At 38.6% G+C, this 23,052-nt stretch overlaps 1 protein-coding gene across 8 annotated transcripts in view; it reads left to right on the forward strand.

Moving 5' to 3' along the window:
• The window catches only part of CELF2 (CUGBP Elav-like family member 2), a 241,067-nt gene that overhangs the window by 90,841 nt on the left and 127,174 nt on the right, over positions 1-23,052 (forward strand). For 4 of the 8 annotated variants that reach the window (XM_054399930.1, XM_054399929.1, XM_054399928.1 and 1 more), the window contains exon 1: positions 22,523-22,700. In XM_054399930.1, the coding sequence (XP_054255905.1) occupies positions 22,523-22,700 (178 nt within the window). Of the gene's footprint in view, positions 1-22,503; positions 22,701-23,052 lie in introns of those variants that run through there. The other 4 variants (XM_054399924.1, XM_054399923.1, XM_054399925.1 and 1 more) reach the window with 2 other exon arrangements.

Here is a 23,052-nt window from a genome sequence, read left to right on the forward strand (position 1 = left end):
ATTGTATTTGGAGAACACTTTTTATAAACCCTTCTTTTGTTTATATATACATAAGTGTTGTCTATTTTGTTTGTGTGCAGAAGGAATACAGCCAGCATGATGGTTTTCCTGGCTCCCAATCTGCTCAAATAAAAGATCAGGCCAGGGAATGTATTTTCTTATGGTGCTGTTTCTGAATTGCAGCATAGACTGGTCTATGAATTGCATGTGCTACACAGGATCCAGAAGAATTTATTCTCTGGCAGCTTGCTTTATTCCCTGCTCCAGGCCAGCCCTGGAGAAACAGAGGTGAAAGAGAGTTACTAAATTGCATAGGTTGTTACTTGCTGGCTTCAAGGAATGATTTCCATCTAGAAATCATTTATCATTTCTCGCTAACTATTGACAAGCGACCAAAAGCTAAAAGGAGGTTGTGGAAGTCAAGTTTTTAGTTTGCAATAAAAATGAGAGGGTTTGAGGATCTTGATTGATTCCATCTTTTTCTGACCCACCAATTTCAGGGCAGAAAGACCAGGAAGCACTAGCAATGTTGTTGTTTTTTTTTTTTTTTTTAATATACTTGCTTTTTTAGTACATTGGCTCAAGTATAATCATTCATTCCAACATAGTCTGAGGACATGCAGGTTGATGGTCGTCAGTGTTTGGCATTTTGATGTCAAGATTTTCACGTGCATCAGTTGCATCATTTCAATAGCAAGCTACTTCATTTTTGGTACCTCATCATAGTTTAAATAATTGATTTTGGTTTAATTTGTACCCTTTTTCCTATTTTGACAGATTACGATTATAGTGTACAGCTTTGTCATTGTCTCATAAATGATATAACAACTGCTTGTGAATGCCCATAAGTTTTTATTGTTGTGTGTGCATGTTAATAACAACATTGTGGAATGGCACAGAGAAGTTTTTAGCAGAATGTTTGCATTTCCTCTAGTAAAACATAATGCCATAGTCCAATTCCTGTATAATAAATCCATGGAATCTCTTTCTATGTGTGTCATGGTAATGATTCAAGTACAGAGGTTCTAAACAGAAGGTGTATATTATCTCTGTGATATGGATAGATAATTTGAGAAACAGAAGGCTTATGATTTATCCAAAGTCTGAGAAAATTATTAGGATTCCCAGAAATTCTAGCTCTTACTTCCTATGACTGAGTGGGTACCATGGGCTCCTTCATCACTGGGCACATTCCACTATGCATGTACTGAGTGAGCACAGGTCACAGAGTTGAAATGCACAGCGCTGGAGGTTTGAAGCATTTGGGGGGGGTCAGTGGAACATTATTTATACGACCTTTCCTGGGTTGTGGAGTCAGATTTCACTTAGACTTAATGCGACGTCTAGGGAATAAATGCTATTACAAAGACAAATGTATATCAAGTTGTATTGAAAAAAGAATGAAAAATCATTTGGATCAAGGAAATATGCTTTATTTCCTAAACTGCTTCCTCCAGTTCCAGTACGTTTTCCTCTGAGTCCTGATGTCTAGACCATAGAGTAGTGTACATTTGGACCTCTGGGGTTGTCACCTCCACCTCCAAACTCTGAAGCAGATCTGATCAGGTGTGACAGTTTCAAACATCAGGTTAGGTTGCTCAGGGGCTTCTCCTGGTCTTACACACAGAAATTCTAATTCCCTCTTAGTAATATGTTGTCATACTTTTCTTCTTGTTCTAGTTTGAGAGGATATTAATATGTCTGAATGGGATAAAACATGCATAAGCCATGCGGTGACTGGTATTTTAGGAAACAGTTGTTTTCATCTGCTAGAAGGTTTTACTCCTGTGAAATGCAGCTAGTATTTTTTGAAGGCCGAGTCATAAGCTTAGAGCTAAAATCAGGGAATGATATATGTTCTACCAAAAACATTTATTTCAGTAATTTTTTAGAAGAACAAAATTCCTCAATGAGACAGTTTACCAGGAGTGAAATAACCAGTTCAGGCACTTACATGTCTTTACATTTACTGCTTATTTAGCTGTGAGATGGCTGGAATGTGGGACTAATGGAAAACCTTGAGGGAGTCAATGTCGATTCAGGAGATAGGCAAGATGGCAAGGCAGGAGTAAGACACAGCAGCCTCTGCAAACTCTGCACAGGAAACCAGGCAGAGCTCCTGTACCTTTCCTCCTCCCATTCCTAGGAAGCCAGTGTTGTGGTAACACAACCTGAAACAGCAAAGACACAAGCGATTGCACCCTGCCTCTCACCCCAGGACCTTCTTGCATTTCTGGCCTGTGGCAGGTGGAGGAGAGTTCAGTGTCTGTGTGGATCCATATTCCCCTCCTAGGAAATCTCAGCAGCCAGGGAAACAATCTTAGTGCTTTTAACATTAATGAAAGTTGAAGGCAGTAAACAAAATCATGGACTACATCATCCAGCGCTGACATGTCTTTTGGACAGCAAAGAGCTTTTCAGTCAGAGACATGAAATAACATTTCCATCATGTTTTTGCTAGTCTGATAATTAGAAGTGATTTAGGATAGTAGTGAAGGTGCCTCTAGTGGGCACCTTGTGGGTATTAATAAGGGGAAGAATACATTAAATGTGGTGATTTGTGATTGGGCTGATGGGGTTAATATTTTCTTAGAATATAGCTGGCAATTTTTCTTCGAAGTAACAGTTTAATGTAGTTATAAGTACCTTAGTAGATGGACTCAATTGCTCCTATCATGAAAATTAATTTCTGGATTATGCTGAGGCTTTCTTTCCTTTCTTCTTTATTTTCTCCACTGTGCAGGAGAGAGCAGACAAATGAAATTATGTTTGAACAGACTTACTCAGGCAGGCCTGTCCAGTTCCTATGAATGACTTAAATTGAAACCTGTGGGAAAGTGCATTTCTTGCTACATTCCTTCGCATTTTCTGTGCCAGTAAAACTTCTGGTTTTCTCACATGCTCTTCTAAAGCACTTGATAAAACTAGACATACCTCTAATTTATAGGAGGGAAAAGTGAGATATGCTGAGTTTTCCTAAAGTTATTTTCCGAGAAGTAACTGAGCTATGATTACGGCTTTTCCGATCAATTTTGCCAAGCTTTCTATTCAAGCTTCTTCAGCACAAGTAAATGCTCTTACTGTATTGTTTTTTAAACAGTCAAATAATAAATTATTATGCATTTTTTAATGCATGGCAAAATACAAAATCCTGGAAGCTATAATCTCAGGATATATTTCTTAAATTTCTGTGTTAAGTGGAAGTCTAATATACAGAATGATTGCAAAGGTTTTCAAAGAATAAAGTTGACAAAAATCTGGCACGAAAAATCTATGTTTACTGATATTTTGAGCTCTTGCTAGAAACTTTAGCCTTGAAGAACTTAATGAAATTAAATCAAATAGGACTCTCAGAAATTGCTCTGAAAACATACACAAATCTAGAGAGATAGCAGCAACATGAAAGTGTTGGATTGCTGCTGTGTGGTTTGAAACTTTAATTACCAATACTCATTAGTAGATATACATCTGACCTCTACTAGTTTAAAGCAGCTAAAAATAAGTCTTAAACCCATAATGGAAGAGGAATGTATAACAGAACAAAGTAGTGAGTCTTGGTCTGTTTGAAAGAAGTTTATTACATGCCTTTAAACGCGTGGGCAGATACACTCAGGATTAGGGCTTGTAGGTGTGAAACTGGGTCCTGATTTGAGCTGCTGATGTATATCTGTATTTGGGCAGAACATCCATGGAAAGTTTTGTACCAATTGTAGACCTTTCAAGCTCCAAGAATTGGCTATGGAAGTGCCTGTGCTTCCTTAGTATTAATATTTCTTGCTACTCTGAACACAGGCTATCATGTGTTAATGAAAGAAAAAGAAAGGCTGTAAATTCCTTTCCAGAGAATCCTTTGCATGGTGAGGGAGGGAGAAACACAAATGTCCTTGCAAGTCCAAGCACAACTGGAGTTCATCACTCCCTTTGCTTCGGTTTTCTAGAGAGGTACTTAATGGTGTTTGAATATGACTGTATAGTGCCATTAATGTAACAATTTTCATTCATACAGTGCAACAGCAGAAAGATAATCTCTGTGTTAAGTACTTTTCCTTTATAATCCCTGGAGAGTCAGAACTCTAAAAGCAAATATTGTATTTACCATAGACTGTAAAAGGGGAAGAAATGAGGCTAAAATGCAAAGCAGCAAAGATAAAATACAGTTCCTTTTGGATGTCTGCAGAGGCACTATGAATATATACATACACACTGTTAGGCTTTTTATATTATCTCTAATTTGAAATAAACAACATGATTACAGATTAGATCAATCATGACTTCAGTATTTCTGGCCAAAGCAAGAAAAGACTTGATGTGCTAGCTAACCATGTAATTGAAGCAGAGATTGTTTCACTGTTGGTGATTTCTTTAAGGATTTTAATTTACAATAATGAGTATTTGCTGCATTGCAACCTGTCTGCATTCCCATGTCTGCATTTGGAAAACAGTCTCTGCTTGTATATACCCCTGGAATGATGATGCAAGGCACTAAATACCAAAGTGGAGTATTGAATGCTGCTACCTGATACCTCTTTTCCAAAATATAACAGAATGGGAAAACTGATGCCTACCTGTCCATACTCTGATTTGCAGAGGAGCTGTGGTGGAGCTCAGCCACTGTTGTGGACTGGGGAAAATGGAAGTGAAGCGTCTTTCAGAATTCATCAAGTGAGCAGATAACTAGTGCGCCCCAGAGGACAGCTATGCCTTGGCTACTGGAAAGACTGAAGGATAAGATGACTTTTTCCTGCATCTGCCTTGTGTGTTTCTTGTCACAAAGTTAAGTGAAGGAGCAACAGGCAATGGTAGCTGGAGAATATCAAAGGTGCTTGAAATCAATTTAACTAAAACAGTAAAGGGTAAAAGAGAGCAGCAGTGTACAGCACATTTATTTTTGTGGAATAGTTATTCAGACTGGAAGAGAGTTGTTGGTAATCCAGACAAAGATCAACAATGATGAAACATGATGCTAGGAGCCCTGTATTGAGATGCATTGAAGTTGCTGTTACTTGTACTTTTGGAGTACTATACAGGAATAAAGCAGTCATGAGGGCCAGCTACCACATTCACCGTTCTTATTTTTATGTATTTGGTGCACTTTTAGTGGAATCATGAGTTTAGTGAAGCGCAAATAAGCTAAATGTAAATAAAAGATGTGTTAAGGACAACTGAAAAGAGGTGTGGTTAAAAAAAATACAAAAGGGAAGTAGAAGAATAGGGGTAGTACAAAGAAGAAAATATGGTCAAACTTACAGAAAATTACCTGAATGTCCAGAAAAATGGGTTTGGTTGCCTGCTTTGGATGGGCAAATGATGCCTTTTCCCTTGAATTCCCTCAAGGGACACCATCCAGGCTTTCAGTGCACATCCAATGAGCTCAATGGACCCTCTCTTTAGGGTGCTTGGAAGCCTTGATGACATGTCAAGATTCTTGTGGGCAGCTCAGTCCATATTGAGAGTAGAAGTCTGTTTTTCACTGAAAACTAATGGCATTGTTCCTTTAACCCAAAATTGTACAATCAACAGGACTTTGCACCTTTTTTTCCCCTCCCCCCAGGAGACTGTTACTTAAACTGGCACAGCTAGAAACCCATGCTTAGTTTGCTCGTTGATAGTTCAAGAGGAATTGCAGTTATGGTTCATTTTGTTTGGATGTTGGTGGCTCCAGTCTTTCTGTAGTGTCAGTGGTGCAGTTCAGCTTTGATGTACAGGTTCACTGTCCTGCTAACTGGGAAACCCTATTGCATATATGGCTTCTGATACCTGTAAAAGAGTTAGAAGAATGTATGTTGTGGGTGTGCTGTGGAAAAAAAAAAAAGGCAGGGAGGCAGGGTAGTATGAGGTGGAAATGCAGGTTGTGACCAAACCATCAATCTTGTCCACTCTGCAACTATAATTTAAATGAGAATCTATATACATGAAATTTAATCATATAATGTGCCTCTGATTACTGGAAGAACTGAGATATTAACTATAGAAAGCAATGCTACAATGTTGAGCAGTAATACCAAGAAGTGTAATAAATGACACGGAAAGCTGAAATGGTCAGGGAGATCCAAGTAGCTGCAGTGTTACATGCTTCTGTTTAATTTTTCAATTAGACACTTGGAATGACATCTTTTCTTTTACAAATGACAAGGAGAAGGATTTTCACAGAAATAATTGCAGAAGAACACAAGTCTTCCATTTCACAGGACTTTGCACAAAGTAGGAGTACTAGTACACTACTCAGAAGGAAGTAGGGCAGGTAAATTAAATCTGCATTTCATTTCGGGTGAGCCTCAACAACTGAACTTTAATGCTTTTTAATTACATTCCTTACCTGGCTGGTGAGAAGGGCTGTATTAAACTGCAAATACTTTAACATCTGGGGCTCATTTGTTCCAAAATGAACACCATTGCCTTTAATTCCCTATTTGTCTCTCTCTGCTCTTACAATATTTGCCTTGTAGTAATTCCCCTTGCTAATTGCAACCCATCCAATGCTGTATGTGGAAAAAAATAAAAAACAACCAACATTTTAGTTGCATGATTTAATGCTTTAAAGTCATCTTGGCTTTGCTGACTCATTGGTCAACCTTGAAAAATCATAACAGTGCAAACATTGCAATGCCATCAGAGGACTAGCAGGTTGCGCAGGGGACTCTGTTACTGATTAGTGTCATTTTTTTTCCGAGTTGAAAGAGCTATTGTGTTTAAGGCCATGAGATTTAGAATTAGGAGTAATTAAAAACCAAGGCCGCTGCCTTTATATTTTTTTAAATATGAAGGGCCCCAGGAGTCTCTGTAGTCATTAGAAAATCCTATTCTTGTGCTAAGCTTGTCCTTATAAGCAGTTCTGTTGCTGGCTTTCCAGAATGTAAAGCAGGATCTTGTTCAGAGTAGATGCTGAGAGGGGAGAAATATCATAAAGGCAGGGAAGAAAATAGTATGCGTGTGCATGTGCTTGGGGGGCAGATATTTAGTGGTTGCATGGTTGCTTTGTAATGTGTCCTTAGCAACTGGCTTTCTGCTTTAATGGGAAAAATAGATGGTGGGAAAGCATTCAAGGAAAGTGGGTCACATTTGATCCATGACCTAAAAGGAAAAGTGGGGGAGGGAATAATCAGCTCAGATCATTAATGAGGTGAAAATTGATCCTTATAAGTCTTATTCATTAAACTGGGCTAAACAGCTATTGTGATATTGGTTGTGTGACAGAAACTGCATCTCCTACTCTCGAAACACTACAATTGCTCCATGGCTTTTATTTAAAAAAATGAGAAAAAAAATATTTGTTTTAAACACTCTCAGACAAAACAATGATTAGACATGACAGTTTGGCTGTGGGGCCTTCCTTTCAGTTCAGGAAAATATAGAACATAGCTGAGCTGTCCTTTCCTGGTAAAAATGAGGTCATTTGTAAAGCTTTGTGTACATTTCTGCAGCACTCGTAGAACAGAGCTAGCAAAACACTTCTCCTGAAGTCTCAATCCAGCCTCTACCAGTATTCCCATTGTTAAGAAATGCAGACCCACTGACCAGGTAAGATGAGAAATCACAAGCTGTGATTTAGACTGAATGACTCCTCAAGGATATGTTGGTTTGATTTAACTGTCAGGGGTGCATGCACTGCAGTTGTAAGCGTGCTGTCGTTGCTGACTCTGTGCTTCTTACAGCTCCATGTGGCTAACGAAAAGCATTTTGTAATCTGTTTCCGTTTCCATGTGAGCTGTGCATGTGTTCTGAAATGAGAAAAATCAATCCTGCTTTTTCTTATTGTTGTGTATACAGGTGTATCATATACATTGTATTTGTTAATCCCTTTTGTTCATAAAAATGGCCTTAGTGATTAAAATGTATTAAATAATATTTTGTTCTATATAAAAGCTAATACTGGTTTTCATAATCAGCTATTTTTCTTTTATCAATCAAATGTTATATAGCTGCTAATATTCCAAGGTAGTTTTAATTACCATCAGTCTAATGCAGCTCTGTCAAGAAATGCACATCAAATTAAATAAGAAAGGATAGCAAAAGATGTACTGGATAAGTGACTGGAAAATGTGAAGGAATGCAAGATGTGAGCGGACCCGTTAGAGCTGCCTTCCCTTCTGTCTTGAAATTTCTCAAAATACGTTCCCACTCTGTCTAGGAAAGTCTTTATATTAACCCTTACGATTCTCTAACTATTCTTTGTAAAGCATTAACTGTTTCAGTGAAAACCATGGTGACATTCAGTCCAATCATAGAAAGATGGAAGCACAGACAAGTAAAGAAGCGTTCAAGATCTTGGCCCCCTTAATGAAGAACTTCATTGAAACCAATAGACCAAAATTTCCTGTCTTTGCAGGCTAAGTGAAGTCAGACCTGCTGTGTTGTCTTAATGACCTATTCAAATACTGTGAGAGTGCATTGTGTTTCCTAACACATGAAAATTGTAGGAAAACTGGACTTACAAATGAAATTAGGTCTGATTCTTAAAACATAGCCGGCATTGTTTGGGACCTCAGAGATGCTCCTGCAATGCAAATGGTAATAGTGGCTTTGGAAAATACTTCTGCTATATTGCAAAATTTTCAGATACCGTTTCTAAAAGACAAATTAGAATTGCATCAAGCTAAAAAAATAAGTATATCATAAAAGGTAGGCTTTTGTCTGTCTTTAATAATAAAATGGTTCAACATTTATGTAGTGTTTTCCTCTGAGTGTTTCAGAGTCCTTCATTGGGATGGGAACATAATGTACTGATTCTTAGGTGAAGGAAGATAAGTACAGCAAAGGGAAGAGACGAGATGAAAAATGGCCTTCTTTGTTGCATAGTCATCTGCTCTTTACCATTTGAAACATTTCCTAGTTTTGTTCTTCTGTTGGATTTTGTCTTCTCTGAAGAATGGTTATAGCAAGAGAACTGATGTGCCTTAAAAATAATCTGTAAGTAGTATCCTTCTTAATGAATTTGAAATTGCTCAAGTAAAGCTCTGCTTTTGGCGTTCATAGCTGACATGCTGCCCAGCTGGTTGCTGTCTATTGTGAGTGATTGCCTGGGCATGAGGTAGAGATACCCTTCCCTGTGTTAAACCAAAATGAGCACAAGTCCACAGTCCTCCAGAGGTGGCAGTCAGATTGGAAATTCAGGCTTTTCATTTTTTCTCCATATCTCTGACTTAGTGACAAGCGCAGCAAGGTTTAGCCTTCAAATCATTAAAATGAATGTCCATATTATTAAAAATCTGTATTTGATGCTTGGATTCCCCCTCTTGTTTTCCCTATTAAGCAATTGAGACCTGTGAGCTTCAAGTTCCTCCACCTGCCCCGGGGTAGGTTTCCTCCCTTTTTCCATCTGCTGCGCAAAGGTGCAGATGACCATACAGAGAAGGGTTATATGGAAAAACAGTTGAAAGAGTTGGAGATCTGAGAGAACCATATGGTGTTGTTAATCTTCCAACCTTCCAAAGACTTGTCATCACAAATAAGAGTTTTCCCCTTCCAGGGGGAGGAGGGAAAGAGATAAAAATAAGGAAAGAAATTAACCCTGTGGTGCAATGACAGAGATTTCTATAAATCACACTACATTTCACACTGCCTCTGACAGCCAGCCAAACCTGACTTGTCCAAGTTTCCACAGGTTGAGAACATTACAGGGAACTTAAAAATACATCCACAAGTGTTTAACTATCTTCTCTGTTGCATGATGCTATTAAAGAGGCTTTGTAGAACATGGGATGGTCAAAGGAATGTGAAAGGCATTTGCACTTTTCCCATCTCCTACATTCCTGTTTCTTCTGGAAAAGTGCCAACAGGTTGCCAAGACCTGGGTTTATTTTCACTGTGAATAAGACTTCCAGAGCAAATAACAGCCCACAAGGACAAATTTTTGTCCAAAATGTACAGTTAAAAAATTATCTCATCCTTTTAAGTTTCTCTTGCTACAAGTGTTTACCATGACTTTAAAAACATGGGTTTTGCAAACTTTTCAAGATGTGTTTTCCTGTCAATTGGCAAATGAGTTCTGAATAGCAACATTCTGCTGTTTTCCCAAGGCTGCATTTGCACAGAGCACCCTGAAAACTCACAGCTAGAAGAGGGAGGTCTCTCTTTGAAGTCAGAAGTGTCCCTAAAAGTGACTGCAATATGATTTGGGAAGGGTGTGTGTTAGGGTGTGGTTTTATCAGGGCTTTTCATGGTATGTTTATTAAGAAAATTTAAACCAGTTTGATTCTTTGTTTCTTTCTTTCTTTGAAGGGGGAATTGTTCCTTTCTAATTATGTCTAGTTGTTTATTTTCTTGTGAGCCTCAAAAGAACACCATAACTAGTGGAGCAGAATAACTTCTTTACAATAATAGGGTAAAAATAAGAAACTAAATAAGCTCTTGTACTATAACAAGAGTTTACTTCAAGAGCTCAGGTTTGTTGTTGACTGTGTGTCAGTGCTACTTAGCCATTTGTATAACTATTTTCTCAGTGTAACGGCTGGTAAGCCAAAATACAAAGGAAAATGAGCACTTCTTTGAAGAGCTTAGACCACACATTGCAATGGGATTTAGATACTTCAACAAGTGTGGAATGGAGACAACATGGCCCATTTTGCTGTGTGCAGGGCAACGCTTTCTATCTAGCACACAGAGTGTTTATTTCTTTATGAATTGCTTCATATTCTGGTTTCATGGCAAATTTCTCTTCTGTAATCTACATATCGCAGTTGCATTTGTTGATAGTGATACTTCTGGTGGAACCTGGTTCTGCCAAAATTCGATGCTAGCGATAACATGTGAGACTTGCTCAGCTGTTGTTGAAGCCAGGCTCCAGCACAACCCATTATCCTGACTTCCATGAAGCTGCTAGAAGTACTCGTGCTATAACATCGAATCCATTACCATACCATTTCTCCTCCCCTCAAAAGCACTAGGGTAAGTTATATAAGTATGTTAAAACTCACTGGGGAAAATCACTTTGTAACTATTGACATTTTACTAGCGATCTAATGAGGTGCTTAGATTTTTCTAGTATGTTATACTGAGGAGTCATTAGAAAAGATTGAAACTTTTGAATTTTTCTTTTTAAGCTTCTATTACAACTTAAAAACTCCCACCCTCTATCAATTTTTTGTTGGCTAGAAATCTGATCAGAGATGAAACATGCTCTACTGAAAGACTGGGCACTTTTTCAACTCCCTTTTCTGCCCCTCAAAATATATCTAGACAAAGATGACTCCTCTCTGAAGAACTGGGAACTCCCAGACAACATTCATATTTTTCTTTACTAAACAGGCAGAATTTTGCTCTTTTCTCATCCTCTGCAGAGAGGATGAGAAAAGAGCAAAAACATTCTGCCTTCAACCCCACAGCCCTGCTATATTTTCCATTTAAATGACAAAGTCAGCTTGTCTCATGCTCTGCATGTGAATGTTGATTTGAGCTACACTTCATAAGATTATTCAGAATAGCCCAGTAATTCTGAGGATTCCCAAAGTATTGCCTGCCCATATGCTTTGCCCTCAAGCCTTGCGAGAGATGAAGATTTTCTTGTTTGTTTGTTCACATGTTTAAGATTTCACCATCGTCTCAAACTAAACAAAGCCTAATTTTCATTTCCATTATATTACCTGTAGCCTCTCTAACACTTGGCTAGTGCCAGAAACCTGCTTTCCAAGACACTTTACAGGAGGACTCATTCTACTTGAGAGAGTTACGAAGGCAGGCAAGGGACTAAAATTCGCAAGGCCAAATAGTGGGGCAAGAAGAGATGGGAACAACCTTTAGCACCTCCTGATTCTCCAGACAGAGACAATATGGCCTAAGGAGTAAGCACTGAATATCCTAGCACATTTTATCCACCTGCAAAAATTGCCTTGTAGTCCTCTGGGGTAGGATTGCCCCACTCCTGCCCTATCCTGCATTCTGAGAGTGTGGCAAAATGGAAATTCAGATACTGGAATAACCAAACCCCTTCCTCTTCCTCTGGTTGCTGGTTTAAGTCCACTCGCCCATTCACTCAAATACAGCATGATGGTCTGTGTTTTCCCCTGTGCTGCAGAGACCACCTTTTCACTTTTTCAACCTCCAGTTCACTAGAAGGTTTCCATGTGCAGAAAGCAAAAAGCTGGCTTCGGTCCTTCAGATTTGATGGCAGCTTCTACATCCTTCCGACAGGCTTGCTTGGCCTGAAAGGAGGTCAAGACCACACCATGCTGCAGTCGCCATACTCATGGTTGTCACTCCAGCATGTTGAACTCATCATGTACAAAGACGCGGTGGATTTGCCACCCTAATCTGAGCACGTACGATAACCGAGAGCTCTCGTAGCGTACGCCATGTTTGTGTATATGCTATTAGTGTTTCCACTGAGGTCTGCATCTTTCTAACAGCTCACTGCAGCTGTATTTGCACATTATAAAGTAGCGTGCTTTAAAGTGCCTTCTGAAGCAGATCCTTCCAGCCTCACATTGTAAGGAGACAAGAGTCACACCATGTAAAAGGGTGTCTGTGTGTGTCAGCAGTGCTTTTTTCAGCATGATAGCTGAGTGCAAAAATTTGAAGAGGAATCAGGCAATTAAATTTCAAATCCACATCTCTTCTGTTTGTTAGGAATTCATTGTTTCACATAGATGCAACAATATGTGTTTCGTATCTTCTCATATCTATATACACAATTTCATTTTAATTTTTAAATATTGTCTTTCCCTGTTGTTGGGATTTTTTTTCTTTCTTTTCCTGGACAGGTTATACATATGCTAATAGAAATATGCCTATTATTTGAAGCATAGTTCTGCTTGTCAATGAAGCTTCATTAACACCGTTATCACTGCCTGACATTTATCTTATAATTTTCCAGAGTTGACTGTTACATCTCCATGGAAACACAAATTGCAATTGAAACAAGTGAGATAATAAAGGCATCCATAGAGGATTGACAGTATGCAAGCCCACTGTGTTTGCAGGCTAGATTTGTTTATAGTTCCTTAGATAAATCCATTGCAGTGAAGATTTTTATTACCTGTCTCCTGTCTTTCTATGACTGCTGCTTATTGCAGGGTTTAGAACGTGTTTGGGGTTTGTTTGTTTTTTTATTTATTTTGCTTTTTAATTAGAGCAATAAATTATATTGGACTCAGCAAGGAATGCGTGGAAGATGTAAATTCTAGAGTGACTTTTCTGTGATGAGATATGAAATTTTAATATATAATTTTGGCACTGTGTAGACTAATGCGTTCTTAGATTGGTTTGGGTTTTTTTTGAAGCAGCCAAAACTTGTGATCATGGACTCTTTTTATTTGCTGACTCAGTATGCAAGAAATAATTTTTTTTCCCATACCTAAGGACTTTCTAAGTTCATGACTCTAAATCAATTTAGATGGTGCCTCGAAGCATAGAGTCATGAAACTGGAGTGGGTCCAGAGTGAATTAATCTGAAATTAATTTGATTTTGAAAGGCTCCATCTGGCTGTGTTTGGAAAAGGCATTTATACAGATATATAAACAAATGATCATCTGTATTCTATATGCCAGATGTGGTATGAAAAAAGTGAAGAAATGGTTTTAAAAAAAAATCTGCTGAGGGGGATTTTGCCATAATGATGCTCAACTTGTTAAAATTGCAATTGTGTCACACTTTGGACAATAATCTTTTGTAATATTCAGATTTGCAAAAGGAAGTAGTATGGAGGAGCTTGATACAACGTTTTAAGTAAGCAAACTGAATGTCATCGCTTGCTTTAAATGTTCATTTGAGATCTCACATAAATAAGTGCAGCTAACCAAAATTGGCTGTGCCCTTAATAGCAGCAATGCTGTGATCTTCCACTCCCTTTTTAAGGAAGCTATTTCGGTAAAGCAGCCATGTCAGGCATGAGATGTTGGCCTCCCTCTATTTGGACATAGGCTTTTGCACCCTGTGAAGATAGCTCCCTGCCCTTCATAGAGCTCAACTATGAGCCAGTCCAAGTGTGTGTGTACACACGTGGGTGCCAGTGTTAAAATGCATCGGGCTGTAAATTACTTCTTGTAATAACTGGTTGATTTTAGCACACAGAAATGGCTATGTTTTAAAACAAATATTTGGAGGACACCTTTCCATGCTCTCCATCCCCACAGCTCCAGCTCCAGGACACAGGTTGCCATGAGCTAGGGAAGACCTTGCAAACCTCATAAGAACTAGCAGATAACTGCCAGCCTGGACATAAAACTTGATAAAATAGTCATGTCATTAGTTATCAAGTAAAAAAAAAAATAAAATTAAAGCTTTCATTAATGCCTTTGATAGATTTGTGGGGGAGGGAAAGGAAGAAGGGAATTGAGTAACAATTTTCTAAATTTGGAGTAGTAAGTGTTTGGAGTGTGGAGAGAGAGAGACTGAGGTTGTTGACAAGAAAACAGATGGTCCTGTATGTCCTGAATTTTAAAAGCCTGGTACTATAATAATTTAGTTGTTAACGTGTCACAAATATATATGCATTTGGGTGTAATCAAATACTACTTTTTTCTCTCTTTTTTTTTTTTTAATAATACCAATAAATATTTCCTGCCACACAGAAAGAAGTGTGCTTCATTGCAAATATGTGTAATCAGCAAAGCAAGGCATTAATAATCCATACCATTAATACTGAGCAGTCAGCTGCTTTAAATTCAACTTCATGAGAAAAGCTATATTAATTGGTGCTCCAAAACTATGTGCAGGTGCATAAGTGCTCTCTCATGTTACTGTCCCATAATGCAGAGAGAGAACCCCCGTTGCAGTTTGAGTTCCTTTTGGATGCAGCAGAGATATATGTGCAAAAGGATAACCCCCACCTCAAAGAGATGACAACAAAAGACAAAGTTGGTGAGGAGCGCAAGAAGCACAGCTATGACCATCATAGTTGTAGTGATCTGTCAGGGTTCTCTTGCTACCATAAAAGGTTCATTTAGAGACAGGTTGTAAATTAGAAGCCTTTTTTAAATGCTAAGCTATCTGGTCAAAACCAGATGTGCAGATGCCAACAGAAAACAGATATTTAAAATTCATTACTTCAGTATTTATTGGACATGTCTTAACTCTTGTGGCACTTTTCTCCTGCTGTGTAGAGTTAGAAAGGTAACTACCTTACACCTGATGAAGATGGATCCAATCTTATTTGAGAGTTTAAGAACAAAATCTGCCCAGAAAGCAAAAAATTACTTATTGGGTGGTTGCCTAAGCAGAGTTTTATGTTGCAGAAAATTATTTCTTGGTGGACTCCACCTAGCCTTGAAGTGGTTAGTTCCTAAAGACTACAGGAGAGCCTGGAAGAACAAGGCTGCAGGTTAATACATAGGCTGTTAATTTAAATCTCCAAGCACTTTAGTGATTTTTACCATGTATCCCTAGAAATTTATGATCCTCATCCATACTTAAACAAGCGGGGAAATAAACTTGACATTAAGGGCTGAGTTGGGGTGCGTTTGGCTTTCTTCAGCTATTAAAGGACAAATGTCTATCACTGGCTGTTGAACTTCTACTAATTTCACTTTAGTCTGTAGGCCAGTGCAGGCAAATCCTTAAACATTCTGAAAATAGACCGTTATGAATTCTATCAGCATAAACAAAAGGACACTATTCAGCTCAGACCTGTACAGATGGTGTGTTTAATTGTTTACTTCCACTATTGGATGAACTAACAATCACATTTAACTGGTTTCCAAACTAGAGTACTTAAACCAAACCTCCTCCTCTCCCTGTTTGCCTTCACTTCTGCAGTTTTTCATTCTCTTATTTACACAGATTTTAGCTTGTATGAGTTACTCCACTTGTGTCTGTGTACAGCACATACACATCATTAAGCACTACTGCATGTGCTAAAATATAATGTGCTTGATTAAAAACAGGTCCTTACACCAGCAGTAAGAGTTGAGACAGTATTGAGATGCATTGGACATTTTTTTTTAAGATGTATATGAATGTCATTTTCAAGGTGTGATGTAGCAGATGTGCAAAGTTTTTGCAAAGTTACTGTTGCTTGACTCTGCAGTCGTAGGAAACATTACCAAAAGTAAGATAATAAAATAACATCCTTTTTGTAGTTTTAAACATGCACACAAGAGAGATCCAGGGTTTAGATTAAAACCCCAGGCTTAAATCAAACTGGTTTGTAATGGGGGTGGTGCAGCAACACAGAGGGTGAGCACCTGAAGAGCCAACATCCTCTGGAGGTGAATGTTTAGCCATGAGGCTACATAGACACAGAGGCTACATAGACACAGAGGCTACATGGACACAGACCCCTCCCTCACTAGCTTTGGTGAGAAGAACTTTCAGGGCTAATTTTACAAGCTGAAAAAGTAATTGCATTTTAGTTTAGCTCTAGTTATGATTTCCTTTTGTGTTCTTGATTTCCTCCTATGATACTAATGAAGAATCTGCATCTATACCTCTAAAAACCAGGTGGTTTTTTTTATCTCAGGTAGGCTCAGCTGTCTTCTGTTTCTCCAGTATGTATTTTGTTTAGTAGTTTTCCCCATTCACACATCTGTCGGTATCATGCGGTCTGACCTACCTGCTTGAAAGGCAGCTTCTCTCTGCTGCTTCTTCACTCAAATTTCTTCTCCATCAAAACATTTTTCACAGAATCATAGAATGATAGGGTTTGGAAGGGACCTCTGGAGATCATCTAGTAGGAAAAGGGTTTTTTTCCCCCAGAATTTCAAATAATGTGTCCTCTGTGACAGGATGCTACCTCCTTACCTTCCTTAAAATTTGCATTTAAGGTATCAAAGTGATCATGTGCATGAGATGTACTAAATCTGGAATTAGTCAGAAAAGAACTATCCTTTATAGAAATATTGGTTTGCATGATCTAATATACAGAGAGTTAGCAAAGCTGGGCTGCTGCTAATCAGTGACTTTAGCAGAAAAATTACTGTGAGTTTTAAATTATCAGAGCAGTAATAAGGACTCCATTGTCTTAAGAATCATTATGCTTTTACAGGTAATTTCTGCCAGCGTGGAGGCAACGCAAGAAAAAAATCTTTGCATTTACCATTCAGTGCTTACACAAGCACTTGAGTATTATTAGCTACTGAGAAGAATAAAATCTGAGCCTTGGATGTCAGGTATTAAAAGCCGTCAGAATTGTTCCTATAGTTCATGTGCGTGTGTGAGTGCAAGTGCGGTTGCTCTCTGCTGGATGGCTGAAGAATTGCTCAGCTCTTTGTTAACAGCTTCCTGGGTCTCTAAGATGGAGTAAGGGAGGGTGTTTTGTGAGCTCTGAGTTTCAGTATCTCTCCCGCAGTTGCAGTTGGCCTTCAAGTGTAGCAGAATAGCAGCTGTGCAAGTCTTATAGCTCCTCAGTTGTCAGCCTCGCTGATGGGTGCAGAGAAGCCTGGAAAAACGATTTTGTAGATTTTTACTGCATGCATAGGACCAAACATCTGCCCATATGCTACTTTATTCATTGGGCATAATGTCAGGTTCATTTAACAATTGCTGTTATGGTTGTGTGTTACTTAATAATAATTATTGATATTATTACAATTAAAAGTTCTGCCAAAAACTGTACAAGACACTACAGCAGGAGCAGTTAATGAGTTTCAAAACATCATCTTTCCTTTGAGCTGACTCTGAGCAACTGTGCCAGGAAAATGCTGATAGGCAAAAACATGTCGACCTGGCCATTTATGACTTAAAAATATGGAACAGCTTCTTTTTGTTGTTTGGTTTGGTTTGGGGGTTTTGTTTGGTTTGGCTTGTTTGTTTGTTTGTTTGCCAGAGGTTCTGGCCGTTATCTTGCTGGCCAAAATCCAATTTAGGTAATTACTATCTGTGCCTATAAATCGCAACCCCCTGCAGTTTTCAATTGAGTATGGTATTGTTCTGCCCTTCCTGGCTGAAATTGTTGTGCTCCATGTCATTAACAGCTGCCGTCTGTCACCTTACGATGAAGTCATTCCCCTTTAAAAAATGAGTTTATAAAGCCCTTTTGGGTCTTTCCAGATAGAATTTGCTCATAAACCAGCAGTTACGATCTTTCAAGTACTGTAAGGTGATGCTTCTTTGTCTCTCTTGACAGCAGTTGGAGTCCTTCTAATGGGTGTTGTCCCTTTTGTCAGCTTGTGTGATATCCTGGCAGTGAGTCCCCAGCTTGGATGTAAATATTTATTACTGCAAAACCCAGATGCCTGTAAATGCCTCTGCACTGGGATGGATTTAGTAGTCTTTACACTTGGAACCTGTTCGTTTCCATGTTGTTCTTGTTTTGTTGGCTCTTATAGGGAGCTCAAAGTTCTCCCACAGATGTGTTATACTATAGAACATGGAAAAGGCAAATCTCCATTAAAACGGTAAAAACACTGAAAGTGAAAGCTGAGATATGAATTAACTAAAACAGAACAGTGAGAATGGGAAGAATTTAAAACATATTTTAAAAAGTGGATCTCCTGTAAACCTATTTGGTCTCCATTGAGAGCTGATTTTCAGTACCTGGCTGGACACCTAGTTCATTAATGGAAATGAACGTGGATTAATGCCAAAGCTCTTAACAGTGATGAATTTAATAGAGTCCCTTTTGATCTGGACATTGTTTCTGAAGTCTCTCTTTAGCGGTCAGTTTGCCCTGAGCAGTCTTGCTGTAATTATAGCTATGAATGGTAGAGAAGGCGTCTAGTAGTTTTTTCTGGTGTTCCTGCTTAAGCAGCAGTGATATTAAAACAATCTCTAGCTCCTCAAAGAGTGGCCCTGTCAACTTGCTGAAATGATGGAATGGTAGTTAGGTTATTAGAAGGAAAATTGGCACAAATTGAGAGCAAGGATGCTCTGGCAGCAACCACAAGCAGCCAGCGACTCGGTAGCTTAATCTCTGCCCTCGGGCTGCTCTCTACAATACAGATGACACCTTGTCAGTGAAGATGATGTGCTGGGTCAGCCCTGAGTCCAGTGTGCTAAATTGGCCACGGAGGGAAGGATTGCTGCAGTATAGAGACAGAAAGCCACATAATCTAATTTTTTTTTTTCTTTTTTTAGTGTATGTCGTCATTTGGGTACTGACGGTAATTGTTAAGGGATCCCATTCTCATTAGTGTCCCCTAGACACAGCTATTTCTGTATGCTCATGCTTTCAAGAAATAGTCCTCAGCTTTGACAAACTTTCCTCTCGGAAAGTTTCACACCATGGTTTCTCTTTTGCCTGGTTATTTTTTGGGTACAGCAGAAGGTAAAGATGGGGGAAAGAAGGAGCCATGTCCTCTGAGAGCCCTCGTGTTGGCAAAGAGAAGTAACAAACTAAAAGCCCTGCAGCTGTTGGCAACCAAGAGGTCTCAGTGCAGAGCAGTCATGTCCCCTGGGTGAAGATGAAGGTTGGGAGAACATAAGGTTATTAATCTTTAGCAGAGATTATTTGCAAGGGATCAAGAATATGTAGCTGGATTTTGTATTGACCCAATAAACTTTATGACAACTGAACTGTCAGGCAGGTGTGCTGTGTGGTTGTGTTCCTCAATGGAACCTTCAAGCACCCTGCAGGTATTAGATTCATCGAATCTAATAAATCAAGGGGGGTTTCCATTGTTATCTTCCTATTGTTTCATTCCTTTGTTCAGTTTGTCTGCACAGACTGTAGTCCGATGGCTATGGCTGAAGCTGGGTAAGGGGGCTACTGCAAGTGCCATTGCTGCAACAGTGTTCGTGTGTTCCTCAAAACCCTGACAGTGAGAGTGAGATCCTCCTCCATGGTGCTAGAGAGCCTTCGTTTGCATTGATGTCAAAGGAAATGCAGTTTCAAGAGGAGCCCATCCAGTGCCCTTTCTGCAGACTGAAGCTGCCGATCAACCCCCAAAATATTGGCAGCTCAGTGAAACCACTACCTTGTGGCAGGAAAGCATTTTAAAGAAAAGTCTAAGTTATGCTTCGTTCTTGTTCCTAAATCTGTGAATTAGTGGATTGGCAGAGCAATCAGTTGATGGTGGAATGTAGTCTGAAGAAGTTTTAATGACCTACCCCAATTAATTCCGGCAACGAGTCACAAAACCTGTTCCCCAGAGCTTTTCGTCACAGTGCTACAGTAGCCTGTTTCTGGAGTCAGAGCCTTTAGCCATCTTTTTCTGATAAAGCATTTCAGGAGTATTGTCAACATAATTCAACTTCAGTTCCACCAAATAAAGAAAGGCCTTAAGCATTTTGTGAAATAAGAAAAGATCTTGGCCTATGCCTCAGCCTTTAGCTCAAATCATGAACTTGATGCTAATGAGGTCATTAACCTGAGAAAATAGGTAGAAGTGTTCATTTTTGTGGTTTACTTAAAATTGGCTTGTTAGCCATGGAAGTTGTGCTCTTGGTGCTAAAGGACATTTGGGTAAAGGAAAAAGCAATCAAATAACCTCATTATTCTTTATTAAATATGACATTTGCTGTAATTTTGAGCTAAAGGAACAATCATTTACAGATTTCTTAAAGAAGGGATCCAACAGAGAATAGGTGAATGGCATAATTTAAAAATTAACTCAATTCATTTTTAATGTAAATAAAGTAAAGAATAAACAAAGCAAAAAAGTTAAGTCAATTTCTGAAGGAAAATAGTTGTCTGAGCCCAGGGCAAAGATGGGGGCTGCACAGCTAAGTTTTACCTTTTCTTCTCTTTGCAGATCCAAAACGATGTGTAAGTTAGTCATTTTAAGCTGAGTCAGTCAAGGGTTTTCTGGGTTTTTTTGAGATTTTTGGGGGTTGGTCCTTTGCTTTGGCTTAAGTGTTACGTGTGTGTGTATATATATATATATATATATATATATATATATATATATATATATATATGGAAAATGCAGTTTCTAAGGCCTGAAGAAATTGTGATTTTTTCAGGTGTGATTGTGACCTGTAGAACAGTTTCAAATGAAGAGGATATTTGTGTAAGAGAGGGTATTTGTGAATGAAACGTGATACAAAAAGACCAAATCTTTCAGTCTCTTAATTCGGCAAAACTCCCACCAGAATCAACAGGAATATTGTCTAATAAATGGGTGTGATAAATCCTGTTGTCTGCTGATCTGTGTTGAAGAGACTTCACAAAGAGTGATCAAACTTCTCGTTGTTTATTTAAAATGTGTCTTTCATATAACTTTCTCCTTCCTACTGTAAGCAGGGAAAGTGCTAAAGTTAATGTGGGCATATTAATGTGTTCAGGTGAATTACGCTTTCAAAGAGATGAAGCATGTGAAACCAAGTAAGGGGAATTACACAGGGTCGTGGTTTTTCTTGCCATTCTTAATTTTTCTTTTTTTACATGCAAAATATGTTTTTTGTCTGGTTGTGCATGTTTTGAGCTCTTCCAAGTCCTCCTATGGGTATTCTCTCCTGAACAATCATCAAATAGAGAAACTGTAATTAAAGCCAAGCTTTTTTGAAACTGGCAGGTAGCTCTGAAATACCTGAGTTCTGCAAAGATCAACTTTCAACAGTACTGAATGCAAACCATTTCCCCTCGTTCCGCTGTAGAAGGATAGGGACAGTGCTCTAAAAGTCACACCTCATTACTGTTTTTTTCTTGGAACTGAAGTATCCAGAAATTATCACCACTTATGGAATCTCTAGCCAAGTAATCAGCTGAAATTTTTGTCCTTAATTATCAATAAGATTGTGACACAGGGGTTTTGGGGTTTCTTTTTTTTTTTTTTCTTAACTTGGTATTTAAAATTATCTTTTTTTTCTTATGAGTACAACACTTTCCCCTGGCTGGTTTGATCTTAGATGTACATCTGGAGATCAGACAGGTAACAATTTATAGCATGTGAAAAATTCCAAGATTTTTATGTCTTTTTACAGGGAGAAAAAGAACTTTTTTAAGCAGCATTTTTGGTTTTGCAACAAAAAAGGCAGTTTTGCCACTGCCTTCTCTTTTTTTAATTCTGTTTTGTTTTATTAGTTTGTTTTGATCGTTGTTGTTTTGGGGATTTTTTAATGCCAGGGTGCAACAAGCAATGTGCTTTAAACTGGAGCTTCTCTGGACTGCTTTTCCTTTTTAAAGAGCATAGGCAACTAATCGGCAGCAAACAGCCACATAGCTGGAGTGTTTTCCATTCTAGGCAGTATCATGCTAATTTGATGCACACACGGATGCTTCACACAATCTGCAAATTCATCACTGGCATCTAGCATTAGTCATCTGACAGATTGCCAAGTGTTTCATATTCCTTTCATGTGACTTTATTGCAAAACACACTCACACACGCACTGCCTTATTTCTGCCAGTTTAGTAAGAATTCACTGCAGTTCTGTTTACAACAGCCATGGAAAGAAATCTGCACTTATTTGCAACTATCCTCTGCTTTAAAATGCAAAAGTCCTGGTTTGCCTTGTGCTGCTCTTTTCTTATATAATGACATTAAGCAGCAGCCTGCACAGAAAACCAGACTCAATGAAAAATGTAATCGCACTGTTTTTTTGCTTCATAATACTTATGCTATTAATTAAATAGTGATTTCCCCCCCCCCTACTTTCTGCCAATTGACATCATCTTCTGCATCTAGTGCATACGAAAACTGCATAGTCTCCTAACTTGCCTTCTCTTTTTAATCTCCTTTTCCACTTTCTAGTAACGGCACAGCTAACAAGATGAATGGAGCTTTGGATCATTCAGACCAACCAGACCCAGATGCCATTAAGATGTTTGTTGGACAGATTCCCCGTTCATGGTCAGAAAAAGAGTTAAAAGAACTTTTTGAGCCTTATGGAGCTGTCTACCAGATTAATGTTCTCCGAGACAGAAGCCAGAACCCTCCCCAAAGTAAAGGTACAGTAGTTATTTTAATACTCTTTGCTTTCAGCTTGTGTTTTTTTTCTGATGCCTCTTGCCTGCATTCAGGATTGCCAAAGATGTTTGCATCTAGGCTGTCTCTTCTGAAGCATACTGTGTTGAGCTATGCAGCAGTCCTGAAAGGAAAGGAAAGGACTGCTGAATACCTATCAATTACCGTCTTCCTCCTCTTCTTAAATTGCAGTTTAAATGTCTGTTATCTGGAAACATACGTTCCAACTGTGCAAAAATAACAAAAGATTGCCGTTCTTCTCTAAATTATTATTGCCAAGAAACACAGAAACCTTGAGCGGTCACTTTCCCAGGATTAACTCATGAAAAGTACAGT

The sequence above is a fragment of the Indicator indicator genome, chromosome 3 (genome assembly GCF_027791375.1).
Source record: "Indicator indicator isolate 239-I01 chromosome 3, UM_Iind_1.1, whole genome shotgun sequence".
Taxonomy (NCBI): Eukaryota; Metazoa; Chordata; class Aves; order Piciformes; family Indicatoridae; genus Indicator; species Indicator indicator.